Raw genomic sequence first — 16,176 nt, 5'->3', positions numbered from 1 at the left:
CACTTAACAGCAAGCATGAGTGCAGCCCTTGTCTCAGCCTGCTCCATCCAAGTGACAGACTGGTGTCCAAGGGACAATAAAACATATTTCAAAGAGGATGGCCAGATCCTCCTGGAATGGCTGCTCAGGAGAGGGGGCCCAGCTGGCTGGTGGGCACAGAGGGGTTTGGGGGCTGGAGTTGCTGCTGAAGGGTAAATGTGATGGTGCAGCCATGAGCTTTCCAGAATGGCTCGATGGTGAATGAATTCAAGGAGTGATTGTGAGCATTGATGCTTCGTTAGCATAGACACCAAGGAGTGACAGAAAGAAAGAAGCATAAAGGAATATATTGCAGATGCTGAATAACAGAGAGATGGTAAACTGACCCAAGTGCTGCTGTAAATCCGGTCCTTAGGCCTGGGTTCAGATGCTCTGCAGTGCCTAAGCCTTGCATGCCCTCAGGCTTGCTTTAGCCATGCTTCCAAGCTCAAGAACCTTTTACTTTCAACAATGACAGCTCCAGCTTGAGGTCTGCTCTTGTGCTGTTTCTGCAGGACTCACATCCTTGACTTGGGGAAAAAAAAATCCTTTCTTCATTACACTTTGCAGGTCACAGAGTTAACAAGCTTCCAAAAAAACCTTATGTACATCAACCTTGGGCAAAGGCAGGGGACATTCTTTGTGCTTCCAGGAGACCCCTGGAGCCCAGAGATGGCCACATTCATCACCCAGATGAGCTTTCCCTGGGAAAGCATACTTTGAATTTGTTCAGACCCTAATGAGTTATCTACGAACCATCAAATACTTCACATTCCATATGGATCATCCAGGTTCCCTAAATGACACCATCAGCTAGGGTGGCTGCAAGGAGGGTCGTAAATAACTCCCTCAGTTTAATGAGTTACAGTCTGAGGAAAGGCTGCTCCACCAGGTAATGAGTCACAGCTTCACTTTGCTGTAGATCAGCTGAGACACACTTGATTTACTGCAAGGGTTACCTGTATTAAAACTAATCAGAGGCTATCGTGGAAACCCAAACAGACCAAACCCTACCACAATTTAATCTCCCCACAAATAAAACCTACTCGTAAATCACAGACAGCATGGAAATGTGTCCCTCTAATGCTTCTTTTAGGAAACCTAAACCCACAAAAAGCTCAGAAGGATGTGAAAACTGTGGTGGTGTTGGTGGTATCAGGCTAATTCATAGCACAGGAGGAGACGTAAGATACATTCTGATGGCTAAATAATCAAAATAGAGAAAGCAATTTGACAGCTATCCTGAAGTCTGTTTTCCTTTTGAAATGTAAAATGGACACATTTCATTGGCCTTCCCAGAAAAACAGAGAGGAAACTATAGATAAAGGTATTAAAATTATCATTGTAATTTTTACTTACTGAAAGGAGAATTCTAATAGAAAATGCAGTAATCAAAACATACTGCTTTTAATAAAAAACAGCATAAAAAGCTGAGTTTCACAGAAATACGTGTATTTATTATGGTTGAAGCATCTCTCTTGATCAGCCCTGGTAATGAGCTTTTCTCAAGCAAACAACAGCAATAGTTCATGGAAGGTCTGTTCAGCTTGATTGAGAAAAGGCATGTTGATACAATGGAATGACTGCAGTGACAATCACTCTCTTGAATAATCATTATCATATTGTTTTGTCCAGGTGGTAAAACAATCTCCATTAGAGGAGAGCTGAGACTGAGCCTTTGTTCAGGAGAAAGCAGCACCTCCAGAACCTCAGTTCTCAACAGACCAGGTGGGCACTGCTGCCATTTATGTCAGTGAACAAAGCTGAATATTTAAAAAGCTGTATATTTTGTAAAGACCTTAATTCTCATCCTCTCAGTAAATTAACTACTTCAGTTCTCTGTTCCAGAAAGGCATTTTTAATTTTGTACAAAAGGAAAGAATCAAGATCCTTCTTGTCAAAAGATCAATGACACATGTCCACATGGAGGAAGTTTTGTTGAGTACAGGGGTTGTCTTAAAGTGCCACGCTCCAATTTAACTCAATGTGATGTGCACGGACTATTAATAATAGTAAATTATTGCATTTGGGACAAAAACTCAAGGAAATAATTTATAACAAAATCTGCATTCAAGCCATCTCTCAGCTTTCACATACTGGTCATAAATCACTGGAGAGACATTTATGATTGATTCACAGGAGAGTTTGATATTACCATAGAAAAATAAAAATAATAGTTGCCTTCTGAACAGCTGTCCTTCATCCTAATTATGCAGCCTAACATATCCCTCATAATTGACAGTTAGGATGTTTCTCTCAGAAAAGAGACTTTGAAAGTCAGAAAGGGAGCTAAGGTAGAGGTGCTGGATCCTGAATGACAGTGTCAATGTTTGTTGTTAGGCAGTGGGAATTAACTCCCATCCTTGTGGTGTCTTAATGGCACCAGATCCCACTGAGCTCTAAGGAATACCCCTGAAAACAACATCTCAAGGTCATTTCTTTCTCTAGATTAGATCCTGTCTGTAACTTTCCTTGGTAAGTGCATAGGATCTCCTCTGGGAAGATGAACAATTTTAGTGGCAGAGTGAATCCCCTTTCTTGATGTCCCACCATAAGTATAAAAGGCTGGAGCTAATATCTTGATCTAGAGGGGAAGGACATATTTAAATGAGTAGTGAGAGATTATTTATTTTTTAATCCATTTGAACAAGCCATCCCATGCTCTGATGTGAGATAACAATTAGCATCCAAACCTCACTACTGCACCCTCAGCATTAGCAGAATGCCATTCTTGGCTTGTGGACAGCCCTTCATACCACAAAAATATAGGAGATAGAAATTGTGTCTTTTTCTCAGTGAAAAATAACTGCTGAGGGCTCACCTGCAAGCCACTCTACCCAAAGAGCAAACATTCATGTGAGAGCTTTCAGGATATTTCCTGCAACCCAATTATTTTCTTTTTAAAATAGCAATGAAAAGTGGAGCAGGAATGTAACGCTGTTACGAACCTGTCAGGCTTTGCCTTTCCTGTTGCTCCATTTTCTCCATGCTTATTGAACACTCTAGAATTAGCATCAAGCCTCAAGATAACAAGCTCACAAATCTCCTTTAATGACACCTTCTTTTCCCAGACTTTTTTTTACAGGAGAGTTGTTCTGTTATGTCAAACAAACTGTGGGCTCTGTTTGCTTCACAGTAAGCAAATGAATTGGACATTTTTTCCTTGAGGGCCTTGCTTATTTGAAGGTCAAGTAGAGCAACTCTTTGCTGCCTTACTGAGGCACTCTCAAATAACTTGGATTTATTCTTTGACTGCCCATTGCACTGCCCTGTTTTCATGTTGGAGGTCAGGCCACGAGCAAGTGAATTCCCTTTATCTTTCACTGACTTAGCTAAGTTCCAGTGAGGTCAACAACCCCTCTCTCCCCTGCATTCCTGGGTCCTGCATTTCTATCCCTGCATTTCTATCATTGCTTCAGAGATATTGCACTCCTTCATAGCAAACACTGCAAGGATCCTTCATGAGGGGAAGTTCAGCCTCTAGGAACACAGGGATGAAAAGCAGCAAGACTCTGGTGCTCTTTGGATAAAGTTGGCCTGCAGACCTCAGGAATGCTCTGCAGTGACTTCAGTAAGGGCTCAACACAGCTGAGTCTTTATATCAGATGACTATTGCCTTAATTATCAGTTTGTGTACTCAGACATTACGTACCACAAGAGGCTGTTATAGACATTTGGTTTTCACATAGACATGAAATAATTTAGGGATTCTCTTAATTCTAAAAGCTTGAACCAATAAAGCACAATAAATCACTAAACCCCCAATAAAATAAGTTTTAAAAAAATTCAATTCCATCCTTGAAGTTCCTACTTGCTTCCATTTGTCTGTGTGCAAACCTTTGAGGACCAAATGTTGTCAAGAATGCTGAAACTCAGTTATAGCAGGCTATTACAGTAGAGTACAAGACAAAAGAAAAACATTTAATTTTGGCCAAAATGCTCACTATATATTCATATTGCTGCCATTTTTCAAAGGCACATTGTTAGTAATCTACATGAACCTACAAGCTCAACTCAGGGTTATATGTCCAGCCAAAACAGATTGTGACTGACCTTATGGTACCCAGAGGCACTGGGACAGCTAAGGTGACAAAAGGGTGTTCTTTTACATCAAGCTCACCCAACTGAAATTACATAAGTATATAGAGTAACACCCAACAACACTGTTAGCTGCTCCTAAGATGAACTTATTGAATTGAACTGGGGTCATGCAGCAGTTGAGGGGGTGAGAGAACTCAGTTCTGGCAAAAAAAAAAATTAAAAAAATAAAAAGGCAATAAAAGACTGGTTTATGGGAGCTAGTTTTGTTTTGAAGAGCTGTTCCACAACATCACAATGCCATCAGTGAAGTTCCTCCCTTTTCTGTCTGTACTATCTTACTTTGTGTTTGTCGATTGCCTTGATTCTTTCATGGACAGCATAGGGCAATATTTTAATTATAATCTATAATTATTCAGCTTCCCACTCTCTCATGAACACCTTTTCCTCAGCCTGAGAGATGGAACACCCTTCACAGTGATTCACTTCATCTGTGACTACAGTGTGTGTCAGAGAGACCCTGGTACTACAGATTCACCACAAAATCACACAGGAAACTCTCTTCCATTGGCAAAAAAACAGCTAATCCAGAAAAGCCCTAAGCCAGGGTTTTACCAGCTCAGAGATGTTAATAAAATCTATTCTGCAAAGAGATACAACATTCATTTCAACAAACCCAGGAACTAGTACAGTGAGACAAATACAATGCTCTACATTATGTCTAGAGAAAAAAATATGTCTGGGCTGAAAGCAAGCAGTGTCTGATTGAAAGTGTTCACACCAAGCTGAGAGATCCACTGAGGATGTGGTCATGGACAGTAAATAAAAGGCCCCAGGGGAAGTCAGCAGATGCACCCATGGCTGGGTTTCAGGATGCCACTGAGCATCACTGTAAACAACTTCTTTACCAAGGGGACAGTCTGATTTACAAGTACTGGGTCCATCAAGGCATTATCTAGCAAGAAGTGTCAGGGTACAACTGTTCAGTGTCTGGGTGAAACTCCACTTGCTTACAAAGTGTTTATAGCTCCCTTGGTCCAAAGTGTTTCACAAACTCATATAAGAGCTCCGCTACATTTTGCCTTTAGAGGAACTTACTCACAAGGTGGACCAGGAGCAAATTGTGTACAGCTATCACTAAAAAAGCCCCAAAGAAAGGGGTCAAAATGAAATCACAGCAATGAACTTTGGGCTGACCCACTAATATTAATGCCCAGAGCTGGGCAGAAGTGTCTGTGTGTCACCAGCAACTGTGATTTTGTGAGAGCTTGGTGTGACTTCCCACACAAAAGATGTCACCATCACTCCTCCCGTTATCCCACCACCTGGAAGATGAATTCTTGCAGACTCCAGGGAACATTGCCTTCTGCTGCATCATCAGCCATGGACAGGTCTGGCCAAGAATATTTTTCAGAGTGTCACAGTGACAGGAAAGCAGAACATTTGTAATAATGTGTTACTACAGTGAGTATCTTAGTTGTTTCCCAAAGGCACATCAATGTATAAAATACAGATGACATTCCTTTTTTTGAATAAATAGAATTATCTTTTAGAATTAAGAGTTTCAAGGTCTCATCTTTACAAAAAGAAATTAAATATTTTTATTGTATATTGACTTACAGTTTGGACAAGCATTGCTTTATGGGATGCTGATTAATAGTCATGAAAGCAGCAGTCTATTGTCCAGTAATTTACTTTTCATTTTCTGTTTCTGCAAATTAACTTTCCTACTAAATGAGGCGTTAGGCTGATGTCAATATTTGCAGGTACTTCACAATTATACTGTGTTTGCTAAATGACATTGCTTTAATTCAAAAGTCATTGGGATTTCCATTTAGACCATGATCCTGCTGGGTGCCTAGCTCTGCTGCAAAAGTGCTGCATGCCCTCAGGTCTCATGGAGTCAGTGGCACTGGAGATTACTCAGCTGCCTTCAGATCCAAGTCTCCTTTATTTAGGAAACCATAATTAGAGTTTAGGAGCCAGGTTTATGCAATGTGGATTGCAGACAAGACACCCAATTCTTGCATTTAGGAATCTCCTCACTTTGTTAACTCTTTTTTTAAAGGTGGAGATTTCAAGGTGAGCCTTGACCTCTTGTTAAACTAATATGTCCTAATTTTTTGCATTTTTTAGCTTCAGTGGGGTGTTCTCCATCCTTTCATCATGTGGGGGAAGGAACAGCTATCTAATCTGCTTGTCCAAAGGAAATGCCTTTTTAATGAATCCAAGTCTCCAGCAGGACTCAAAATAGCAAGGCAGTAAAGCCAGAAGTGTTTATAGAAAGAAATTGCTTTAAAACTGTTAGTGTCATGGTATCTTGGAAAGGACAGCTGCTGATACATCCACAAGCTGCCCCAGTCTCAGCTCCCCTCACTGCCACACACCCTTGGCTGCTGGGCACACTTACAGCCCCATTCTGCACTGGTAGGTGATTTAAATCCCTTCCTGTCTCCTCCCTCCTGTGCCAGCTGTTCCACATGGTTTTGCACTGGAGAATCACCAAAACATCATTTCAAAGCCATCCCAAGGAAAAGCCTCTTGGCCACAGCCCTGGGATCCCATATTTATTTACATTTTCTTCCTTGTACTTTGAACATATCTGAAGTTATTCCTTGTTGTCTTACTGCGTAAGCCTTCCCCCAGACAAATGCACCAGGCAGGACCAGTCAGGGGCGCAGATCTGGTGCCAAGGGGATATGATTTACATTACATGCAAATCTGCTTTGGCAGCACATGAGCTCTCCTTTCATCCAAATGCCTTAAAGCAAATGAAAACTGGCCCAAACACGGATACACTGTCCTGGAAAGGAACCCAAATGTAGTCTGAGACTGGTATCTGAGACAGCTGTGCCTGATTTTTAACTTCACTGGTGGGATTTTGAGCGGGGCAGAATGCAAACCTCTCAGGGACATTATTCTGCTGTACCTAATGCAGGGGTGCATATCCTCCCGGCCAGGTGAGAGCATCTCCTCTGCCAGAGCAAGGGGCAGAAGCGGTGCCAGGACCCGGCAGACTGAGCAAGCATGCCCCCAGGGCGGCTCTCACCATGATGCTCCCCAGTCACCCTTGCAATTATCTCAGATTAGCAGCGATTTACAGCCGGGCTGGCACCCAGGGCCACGGGGCAGGAGAGCACAAGCAGCTGTCTGAAAGCATAGCCATGGGCAGGGGTGAGGATGCAGGCACTGCATCCTCAGTCAGGCTGCAATAGCTGCTCTGACCTACAGCAGTGGAGAGGAGAGCAATGAAGTGCAGTCACCCTGCAGAGAACATCCAGAGAAGTTTTGGTGGCAGAAGCCAACAGTTATGGTTGCAATGTTAAAGGCAACAATGGTTGCAGCACTGCTTTGGTTGGGTTCTTTCATTTTTTTTTTTTTTTAATATATCACAGTTCTTCTGTAAGACCATCATTTTCTCTTAGCACCTGTTATTGGGTTTTTTTCCCTGCTACATCCTCAGCAGGAATAGGTACAGTGCTGCAGTACTGGGTGAGGCACACATTAGCTCCCTGGACTGTAGAATATGTCTGGAAGGTTTGGGAATACGATTCCAATGGCAATTGTAGAGATGCCTAATGATAGAGCTCAGCTGCTTGCTTTGGCACATTGCACAGGAGTGGTTTCCACCAGCTCTGCTGAAGGGAAATCATCCTCTCCTGTTCCTTCTCCTGTTACCCACACTGCTGATGGTCCAGCTTAGATTTTCAGTTTGCACTTTTGCCCCTTGAGGTGTAAGATACCAGTCAAGTACTTCACTGAGGTCCTCACCCTGCACAGCTCTCCCTCAGTTCTTCAGTGCCACACAACAGGCAATGACTCTGAATATGGATCAAAAAAGTTGTGCCTGCCTAGCATCAAGATTACACAGCTAATTTGGAGTAATATTAACCATGAACAGGAGGGGGGGAAAGTGAACTAAAGCAGAAATTGTTTCAGCGAGGTGATGGGCTAAGAAAACTCTGCCTGCTAAGGTTACCCAGAGGTGAATGTTGCCACAAGCCCAGGAGCAAGGAGATGTCCAGAGCCAAGGTGTGATGAGATGGTCTCAGGAGATTTAAGATTGGTTGGTTTAAGATTGGTTGGTTTAAGGTTGGAGTGCCCACCCTTATCTGGGGCAGCACGCTGCCTGCCAGCAATGAATCTCAGAGTGTTTATGAAAACCTGACAGGGTATCTGCAAGATGCTTTAGTAGAAATTACTGTGGGGAAAATGCTTGCTTTGGATGTGGAAAGAGCTGAGAACTGTGTTGGCAAAACTGCCGAGCCCTGAGGAGAAGGGACTATTCTAGCTGTAGAGTCATTTTTTATTCTAGGCTAATGATAATCCAAGAACATTAGTATTCCACACATTAGTAGTTAAAGCTGAGTCAATTTAGGCCAGAAAAGCTGTTTGGCTATAGCAATAATTAACTATTAAATCCAACCAGGTCACTTGTCCATCCCTGAAGCATTCTACTGAGATCTCTCAGGAATGTGGTCTGTTTAGAGGTGGCAAAAAGCAAACTCAGGTCTACCAATGTAGCTCAAGTAGAGATGCAAGACCCTCATTCTTTTTTTCAGCAGAGCAACCCAAGAGGAATTTTTCCTAAAGGAAAAAAGTGTAAGTATACAACATAAATAAGAGAAAAAAACCCAGGCATTCTGTCTCTTCTGGACAGCAACCGAACTGAAAATTGTATTCTGCTGCAATAAACCAAGCAACCAGATGTTTCAGATAATTAGTATTAGAGTCAAATTTTTCTAGCAGCTGTTTTCCTTGTGAAAGACAAGCAGTGTATCAGCCTGAACAAACTCTTCCAACAGGATGTCTAAGATGTGATCGAGACACATGATGTCATTTGCATATATTATATATATATATATATATATATATTCTGAAGAGCTTTAAAGCATCAACTTGAATATTGGTAACTGCAGTAGCATGTGAAGAAGTTTACTTCTGCCTCCAGATATATACTTGGCAAGTTAGATGAGTTTTTAGATCTTTAGCATCTAACCTAGAGCAGGCAAAAGATGATTGGAAAGACTGGCATGCCCCAAAAATCTGTATTGGTTCTGTTGGATGGGTTTTTTTCAAGAAATTTTAAGACTTCCCCTAGCATAACTCTGTATGTTCAAGTATTTTAAGAGACACCACTCTGGTTTCACCTATTTAAAAGTCTGTGAGCTTGTCCATCCTGTTTATCACGCACTGCAGCATGCACCTGGAGCAAAGCATCTGTCTAGCCATACTAATTGAATTAGTCTGTGAATTCACCCATCTAGAGATAGAGACCTTGCTAGCTTCCCAACTTCAGGATTTTTACAGAAGAGGTGCCTAAATAAACATTTCAGGAAGGAGATGAGCACTTTTGTTGTCTAAAGAGATTTCCAGAACACTTGCCTCTTTGGGGTTTTTCTGGTGGAAGAACCAGTTTCTTCAGGATGGAAAACAAACACCTCATGGACTGGCAGAAACCTGTATGGAAGAGCCAGTTTCTCATGGGCTCATGCAAAAACCTTGGGAGCTGAGGCCCCAGGTAGCTTCTAATGCTCATCTTGTGAGGCTTCCAGTGTCTGGAGGACTGATCTGTATCTCATTAAAATTAAGACCACTCATCTACAAGCACCGGGCTGTTCTCCTCACTAATTATTTGATAACGATGCCTCAGGCCATTGATATTGGAGGCTGTGGCCCTGAGGTGGAGCGGACTATTGACTCCTGTTGATGTGGCACAGACTTGCTGGAAAAGCTGTGGCAAGACAAAGTTCAGCTTGGGAGGGACCTGTTGGCAGCTGATGAGCGAAGGGCAGCGACTGAGTGTGCCAGGGCTCTGCATTTTCTCTCCAGCAATGGTTTGCAGTTCTGCAATGTGCACCGGTAAAGATTCATCAGCCTGGTTGGAGACACCGCTCAGAGATTTTCAGCATCGTGTTTAATAAGGTTACTCACGTAAAAATAGACCAAAATAAAAAGCCCCCAAGAGGTGATAATATTTTGGGAGAAAAAACTCAAAAAGGGTATGGGAAGAAAAAATGGACTCATTCAAAATATCAGTTCTCTTGACTTCCTGGTGCTGACTGGTTTATGCTCTGAAAATTAGAATGGTCCTAAGCTCCATTTTCAAAGATATCTTCTGAGATGTTCAGGAGCTTCAAGGCCTCAACTACCTTTGAAAATGAAATTTAGGATGCAAATCGTGGGGTATCTCTGAAAAATGTAACCTTTGCTTCCACAAAAACTTCTTCCTCTCAAAGGCCATGGACATCCCAGTACTAAATGGATCGTGGATTTAAAGTTCCATATAACTTGGAGTTTAATAATGCAAGGAAGTAGAACAGCAGCCCCCAATGTGGATCCAGAAATGAACAAGAAAACTGCATCTCAAGAATGAAACAGATCAGGTTTTGCAATTACGCCGACAAGGAACGCGATCTGTAATAGTAGAAGTGAAGATTAGTGGTTTTTAAGAGAAGACATCTCCTGAAATTAGAACTCGAGGTGGGGCTGACCACAAAGGGCACCACGGAAGGCAGGTGCCAGGCGCATCAAGCACGGCCAAGCCTGGCACACATGGCAGCGGCGGTGCGACGCAAGTCACCTCCAGCCGCTCGTTTCTTCTAACATTTAATCTTTGTGGCGCCTCCGTTTCCCTTTGCAAAGGGGCTCCTAAAACCGAATGGAACAGGGGACACACACGGGCAGGGAGCCGTCCGGGAGGATGAGGGGGCATCCTGCCCTCCACCTGCGGGCAGAGCCCGCGCTGCCGGCGCCGTGCGGGAGCATCGCCGCTCGCTCCGCCGCCCGGAGCGCAGGGCAGGGGCGGCGGGCCCGCAGCCCGGGACGGGAACGGGGACGGGGACGGGAACGGGGCCGCCCCGCCCGCCGCGGAGCCGCCGCCAGCCCCGGCCCCAGCCCCAGCCCCTCGCGTTCCCCGCCCCTCGCCGGCGGGGACGCGGATTCGGCCTGCGCGGAGCCGGCGGAGAGAGGGAGCGCGGCCGGGCGAGGGGAGGGGAGAAGCGAGGAGGCGGCGGCGGAGGCGGCGGCGAGCTGGCCATGGCAGCAGCCCGCGGGCGGAGAGGCAGCCGCGGGTTGCCGCTGTGATTGGCACCCCGAGGAGGAGGAGGAGGAGGAGGAGGAGGAAGGCGCGGAGCAGCCGCGGGGCCCGCCATCCCGCGGCGGCGGAGCGGCGGTGCCCGGGAGGATGCCGGGGAAGCGGGGCTCGGCGGGCGGCGGCGGCGGCAGCGAGCTCCCGGGGGCCGGCGCGCCGCGGCAGCGCAGGCGGCGGAGGAAGGTCTCCTGCTTCTCCAGCATCCAGCTCTTCCTGGTGTCCGAGTGCGCCCTGATGCTGGCCCAGGGCACGGTGGGAGCCTACCTGGTGAGTGCGGCGGAGCGCGGGGGAAGTTTCCGCGGCTCTGCGGGCAGCCCCCAGCCCGGGGGGGTCCGGGCAGCCCGGCGCTGGGCGGCTGAAATGACTCAGCAGCGCCCAGGGGTCACCCACCCGCTGCCGCCCAACTTGTGCGGCCGCTCCGCGGGACTCCCGAGCGCCCGGAGCGCGGCCGTGCCCGGGCAGCGCCGGCACCAACGCGGGCTGCCCGGGCACCCGGCTCCAGCGCCAGCCTTCCCGCTTCACGCTGAATAAATACCGGCACAAGCCAGCGGGGCATTTATTTCGTGCCTCCCGCGTTACCGCTTTCCCTCATCCTCTTAAGTGATGCGGCGGTGCGAAGCGCAGCAGCCCCGAAAGTCTCGGTGTTGGGCGCAGAACAATCCAAATAAGACTTTAGCACTAAATCTGCATAGTGAGATGTGGTGTCAGAGGCAGAAGTGTAGTAGAAGAGTTGGGAAGATGTCCATACGGCTGTGCTTGTGCCTTGAAGTGTACAGCCTGTGGAAATGTTCTGCTTCCAGCAGATGTATGTGTATAGTTGATTTAAATTTCTTAAAATAGCTTGCTGGATTTGAGAATTATAGTTTCCATGGAAAAGAAATGTATTCGTAATCTCTGAGGCTTTTTGAGGCCATACACATAATATATTCTACAGTAAATGTAAGAACTCTGCATTTGGTACTTGTATTCAGCATTTAGCATTGCTTCTTTCACATGCTCAAAACTACTTATGCAAATTTGTACTGAACGTGATCTATAATTTTTCAAGGTATGCGACTAAACTAACCATGGTTAATATTCCCTCTTAATATGAAATGGAAATTAGAATTCATCTCCATATAATAAAACAGAAGTTTAGTTTGAAACATAGTTGTAATTCCAAAGGAAACTGCATCACATCTGATGAGATAAATTCAGCAGCTCTATACCCTAGGTGAGTATATATGGATATAACTTAATTTGTAGGAGCCTGACAGGAACACGCCTGCTTTATGTGAGTAACACCTTAGCAAGTAAATATATTGTTTCCGATGAGCTGCTTGCAAAATGAGCTGTCAGTGTGAATGAGTGTAGGATAATCCTTCCTCAAAGTAATAGCCAAGGAAGAGCCCACGGGTGATGTCACCCGGTGGGCACCAGTGTGCCAGGAATGCATGGATCTGCTGGGGGGATGGATATCAGCACGCTTGGCTGGGGTGTTGGAGCGTAGGATCGGCAGCATCAGTCCCCAGCGTGGCATTTCCCTCAAACTCCTTTGCATTGCTCACTCCTCGCCAGTTTCGCGTTTCTTTTCCTGTTTTCCCCAACTCCTGGGGCGTGCTTTGTGTTTCACACAGCCCAGCCTCGCATCAGCCTCGCAGAGCTCTGCGATTCCCAGAGCCCTCCCTCCTCCCTGATGAGATAAATTCAGCAGCTCTCTACCTGCTCTCTGTTTTCTCCAGGTCTGTGTCCTGAGCTCCACGGCCAGCGGGATCCACAGGCAGTAACAGACAACTGGGCAGTGGGGGGAAAGGAAAATAAAAGCAAACTAAACTCAAAACAATCCCTAGCATGCATAAGCAGTGGCCCAGCTGCACTGGGCAAGTGTTCCTCTGTTCCCTGTATAATTTATCTGCCGTCATTGCAAATACCACGATGCTCTTCATACAATGAGCAGATGCAAATGTGGAATTGTCATTGGAGGGTGAATCTGTGCTTGAAGCCAGTCTGGCCAGCACTGTGCTTACAGGTGCTGCAGGGGAGCGAGAGCAGCAGCATCTTTGATGCTTGCTGGAAAGCACAGAGCACTTAATGGTTTTTGCAGACCGAGTGTCCCGTGGGGCCAGGTGCTGCTCTCAGGTGCTGCCGTGGGGTGGAATCAGGGGAGGCACTGCAGAGTTGCCCAGGTGTAGCTGCAAGTGGATTTTCATTTGCTCGGGCTCCTGGGATCAGCGGGGCTCGGTGGTGGCTGCTGGGCTGCTCCCCGAGGGACAAATTAGCAGGCGAGAGAGACAAAGTGGAGAGCAAACAGCAGGGCAGGCAAAGAGGGAGATGCTGCGCAGGACAGGCACAGTGCGTAGTTCTGAGCAGTTGAATAAACTACTAATTTTAGCCTGTCAGCAGCGAGGGAGTTCTGTATTGTAGTTCTGCTTTCCTTGGCCGCATGTGTGACTTTCCCTAGTTATTTGTAACTCAGGAAGAGAAACCTTTTTTTTGCCTTATACGGTGACAAGTTGAGGGAGACCATGAGGGCAGAAACTCAACTCGTTAAGAAAACAAGCCAGGGGCTTGGCTTTTCAGGAGTGATTGAAGAGCTCAGTTTGGATTGGGCTTGGCTTTCATGTCCGTACATTTAGAAGTGGCTATTGTTACTTCTTTTTAGAGTTGTAAAAAACCTCCCCTTTTCCATGTTCACAGTGCAATAGACTAGCAGCAACCACTTGCATATATATACAAAGTATACATTCATTCATTATGTGGTTTTTAAGCAAGGATCATTCACTTTTATTTGTTCATAAAACATTCTGCTTGCCAACAGGGCTTTATAAATAATAAATGCTGATAAAAATCTATATAAAGTCTAATTCTTTTCCCACAGAACTCAGCAGTGAGAATACCCCAGGATGCCAGCAGTAGATGTCTGTGTTTAAATAGTGCAGTGTCTCTGAGGTTCTTCTTGTGAAGTTTTAGGGAGTATTTGACCAATGTCACGTTCAAAAATATTTGTCTATTATTATGCTTGCTGTTTGCAAAATGCACATGTTCCAAAATTACTCGGTGCCATATCCTGCATAGTTTATGCAAATACAAGCCTGCGCTGCTGCTTTAATTTCTGGGGCTGCTGAATACACCCTATTATTTGCATATTCGTGTAAGGTTTTGTGTACACATTTATTTGGCTTCATCTAATTACTCCTGCGTGCTTTTGGAAACTTGAATTTCCCAGCAACTGCAGTGGCAGTGGGGGAAACGCTGCTTGTAGTCTGCAGGCGTCCCTGCTGCAGAAGTTACTCAGGATTTTTGCAGCAACTTTTTCGCAGCCCAGCCGATTCCCACCTGCAGTTGCTCTCCTGCAGCGTTGGGCAGTGGATTAAAGAGCTGAGGGTGGCTGGTGCAGATGGCACGAGGAGGGGAGGGCTGGAGGCTCTGTTCTCCAGCTGGAGCCCTGTGCCTCTCGGGTGGATGCAGCAGTGTGATCAGTCATGCCAGCCGCGCAGCGATGAGGGCTTCGATGAGGCTGATTCACATACCTTGGCAACACTTTGCTGCCTGTCTGCCTCCCTCCCTCCCCACGAATTCCTACATGCTCTGTATTTTGGAATATTTTTGCCGGTAATAACGTTCCAAGCGCTCCTGACGGTTCATCTCTGAGGCATTTCATCACCCTGCCAGTCAGATCTTGTGCCTAGCCGGTGGTGAAATCATTGCTTGAGCAGAAGGCAAGGAGCTCTCTCTTTGACAGCCACAGTTTGTGGAGCAGGAGTGCAGTTTAATTTCTCTCCCTGGCCTTTAGCCTCGGCTCACTCTGGTTCAAACTGACCTAGTTGCAAGCATCCAACATCTGCCAAAGTCACGGGCTCCATTGGATAAAGGGCATGCATATGGGAAGCACGTTGGGAACCAGCTCTGTGGTGTGCTCTGGGGAGCTGTTTTTACAGAGCTTTACTGAGCTGTCTCTGTTTGCTACAGCTCTGAATGCAGCTATTCATGTGTTTTATCAAGTGATAGAGGATGACTGGCCTGAGCATGGGATGGAAAGGAAAATAATTGGTCCCTCCCAAGGAGGGTGCATTGGTGTTTGCGTGGGAATGAATGCCAAATTGTTTCTTGTTTTGCTGAATGAAAACTTTTGAGCCGTGCTTAACTTCCTAGGGAGAGCTTTGCCCATGCAGCAGTGGTTGACTGCAGCCTGCAAAAACCCTCTTAACTAAGTGTCTGCAGTAAAATTAGTGCTGTGTGACTCCAGGTGAGTGTGTGTGTGTGTGTATGTGGTTTCAGACAGGCTCCTTCTGTGCGGGTTTATTGCTGCTGGGGTTTGAGATATCAATGAAAATCTTGAAATTCCATCTTCAGGAAAAAGATAAGTATCAAAGATAAATACAGAAGTTAATGACCAAAGGGTTCCTGGTGGAACAAACAGAAGTAGGGGCCCTGTGTGATGGACAGCTGGGAACTGAGGGGTTAACAGCAGAATTTGGCTCTTGGATTTTTGAAGTTGTTTTCCCGTGCAAACCTTTCCTCTCTCATGTTAAATATAACAAATAGAATATTGTGTTCTGTGGTACAGACCTGATCAAACCCTCCTTGGAATCTGGCAAGATCTGCATGGAGGATGTCATTAAAGTCAGTTTGGGGAGTGCTGCAGTGCTTCAGAGCTTTCTGTTGTCCTTGGTGCTGCACAGTAGAATTTGCCTCTGTGTATTTGCAATGTGAATGGATGGGGTGGGACAAGTGTCACAGGTGGGGAAACTGAGGCAGAGATTAAGAGCTTGATTCTGTTTCTGAAGCTGTTGATAAAGCATCTGATTGGTTGGCAGCAGCAGAGCCTGAATGGCTTAGGCATGGGCAGACTTAACTATAAAAGTAGTTTTTCCTTTTTAATTTACTATTGTTTTTAATAAAGTATTTGTTTCTCTAGAATAAGAATCAGCTTGAAAATATTGCTGCCTTTTTTTCCTCTCCATTCTCAGCCGTGCTGAGTAATAAATTAGCTGTAATGTTCATAATTTATTTGTCACTGGGGTAGTTAAAGGGGAAGAAACCCATGG

General features: G+C 45.5%; 1 protein-coding gene across 1 annotated transcript in view; it reads left to right on the top strand.

Annotated features, from left to right (window-relative positions):
- Nucleotides 1–11,236: 11,236 nt before the first annotated feature.
- Nucleotides 11,237–16,176, top strand: part of SLCO3A1 (solute carrier organic anion transporter family member 3A1) — a 136,081-nt gene continuing 131,141 nt past the window's right edge. Inside the window, exon 1 of the mRNA XM_054272618.1 lies at nt 11,237–11,416. Within this exon, the coding sequence (XP_054128593.1) occupies nt 11,243–11,416 (174 nt within the window). The 5' untranslated portion in view covers nt 11,237–11,242. The remainder of the gene's footprint in view (nt 11,417–16,176) is intronic.

This window comes from Melozone crissalis, unplaced genomic scaffold (genome assembly GCF_028551555.1).
Source record: "Melozone crissalis strain CALT ecotype California unplaced genomic scaffold, PUWL_Pcris_2 ptg000014l_1, whole genome shotgun sequence".
Lineage (NCBI taxonomy): Eukaryota > Metazoa > Chordata > Aves > Passeriformes > Passerellidae > Melozone > Melozone crissalis.
The sequence above is the reverse complement of the archived record's forward strand: the minus strand, read 5'-3'. Positions and strand labels throughout refer to the sequence as shown.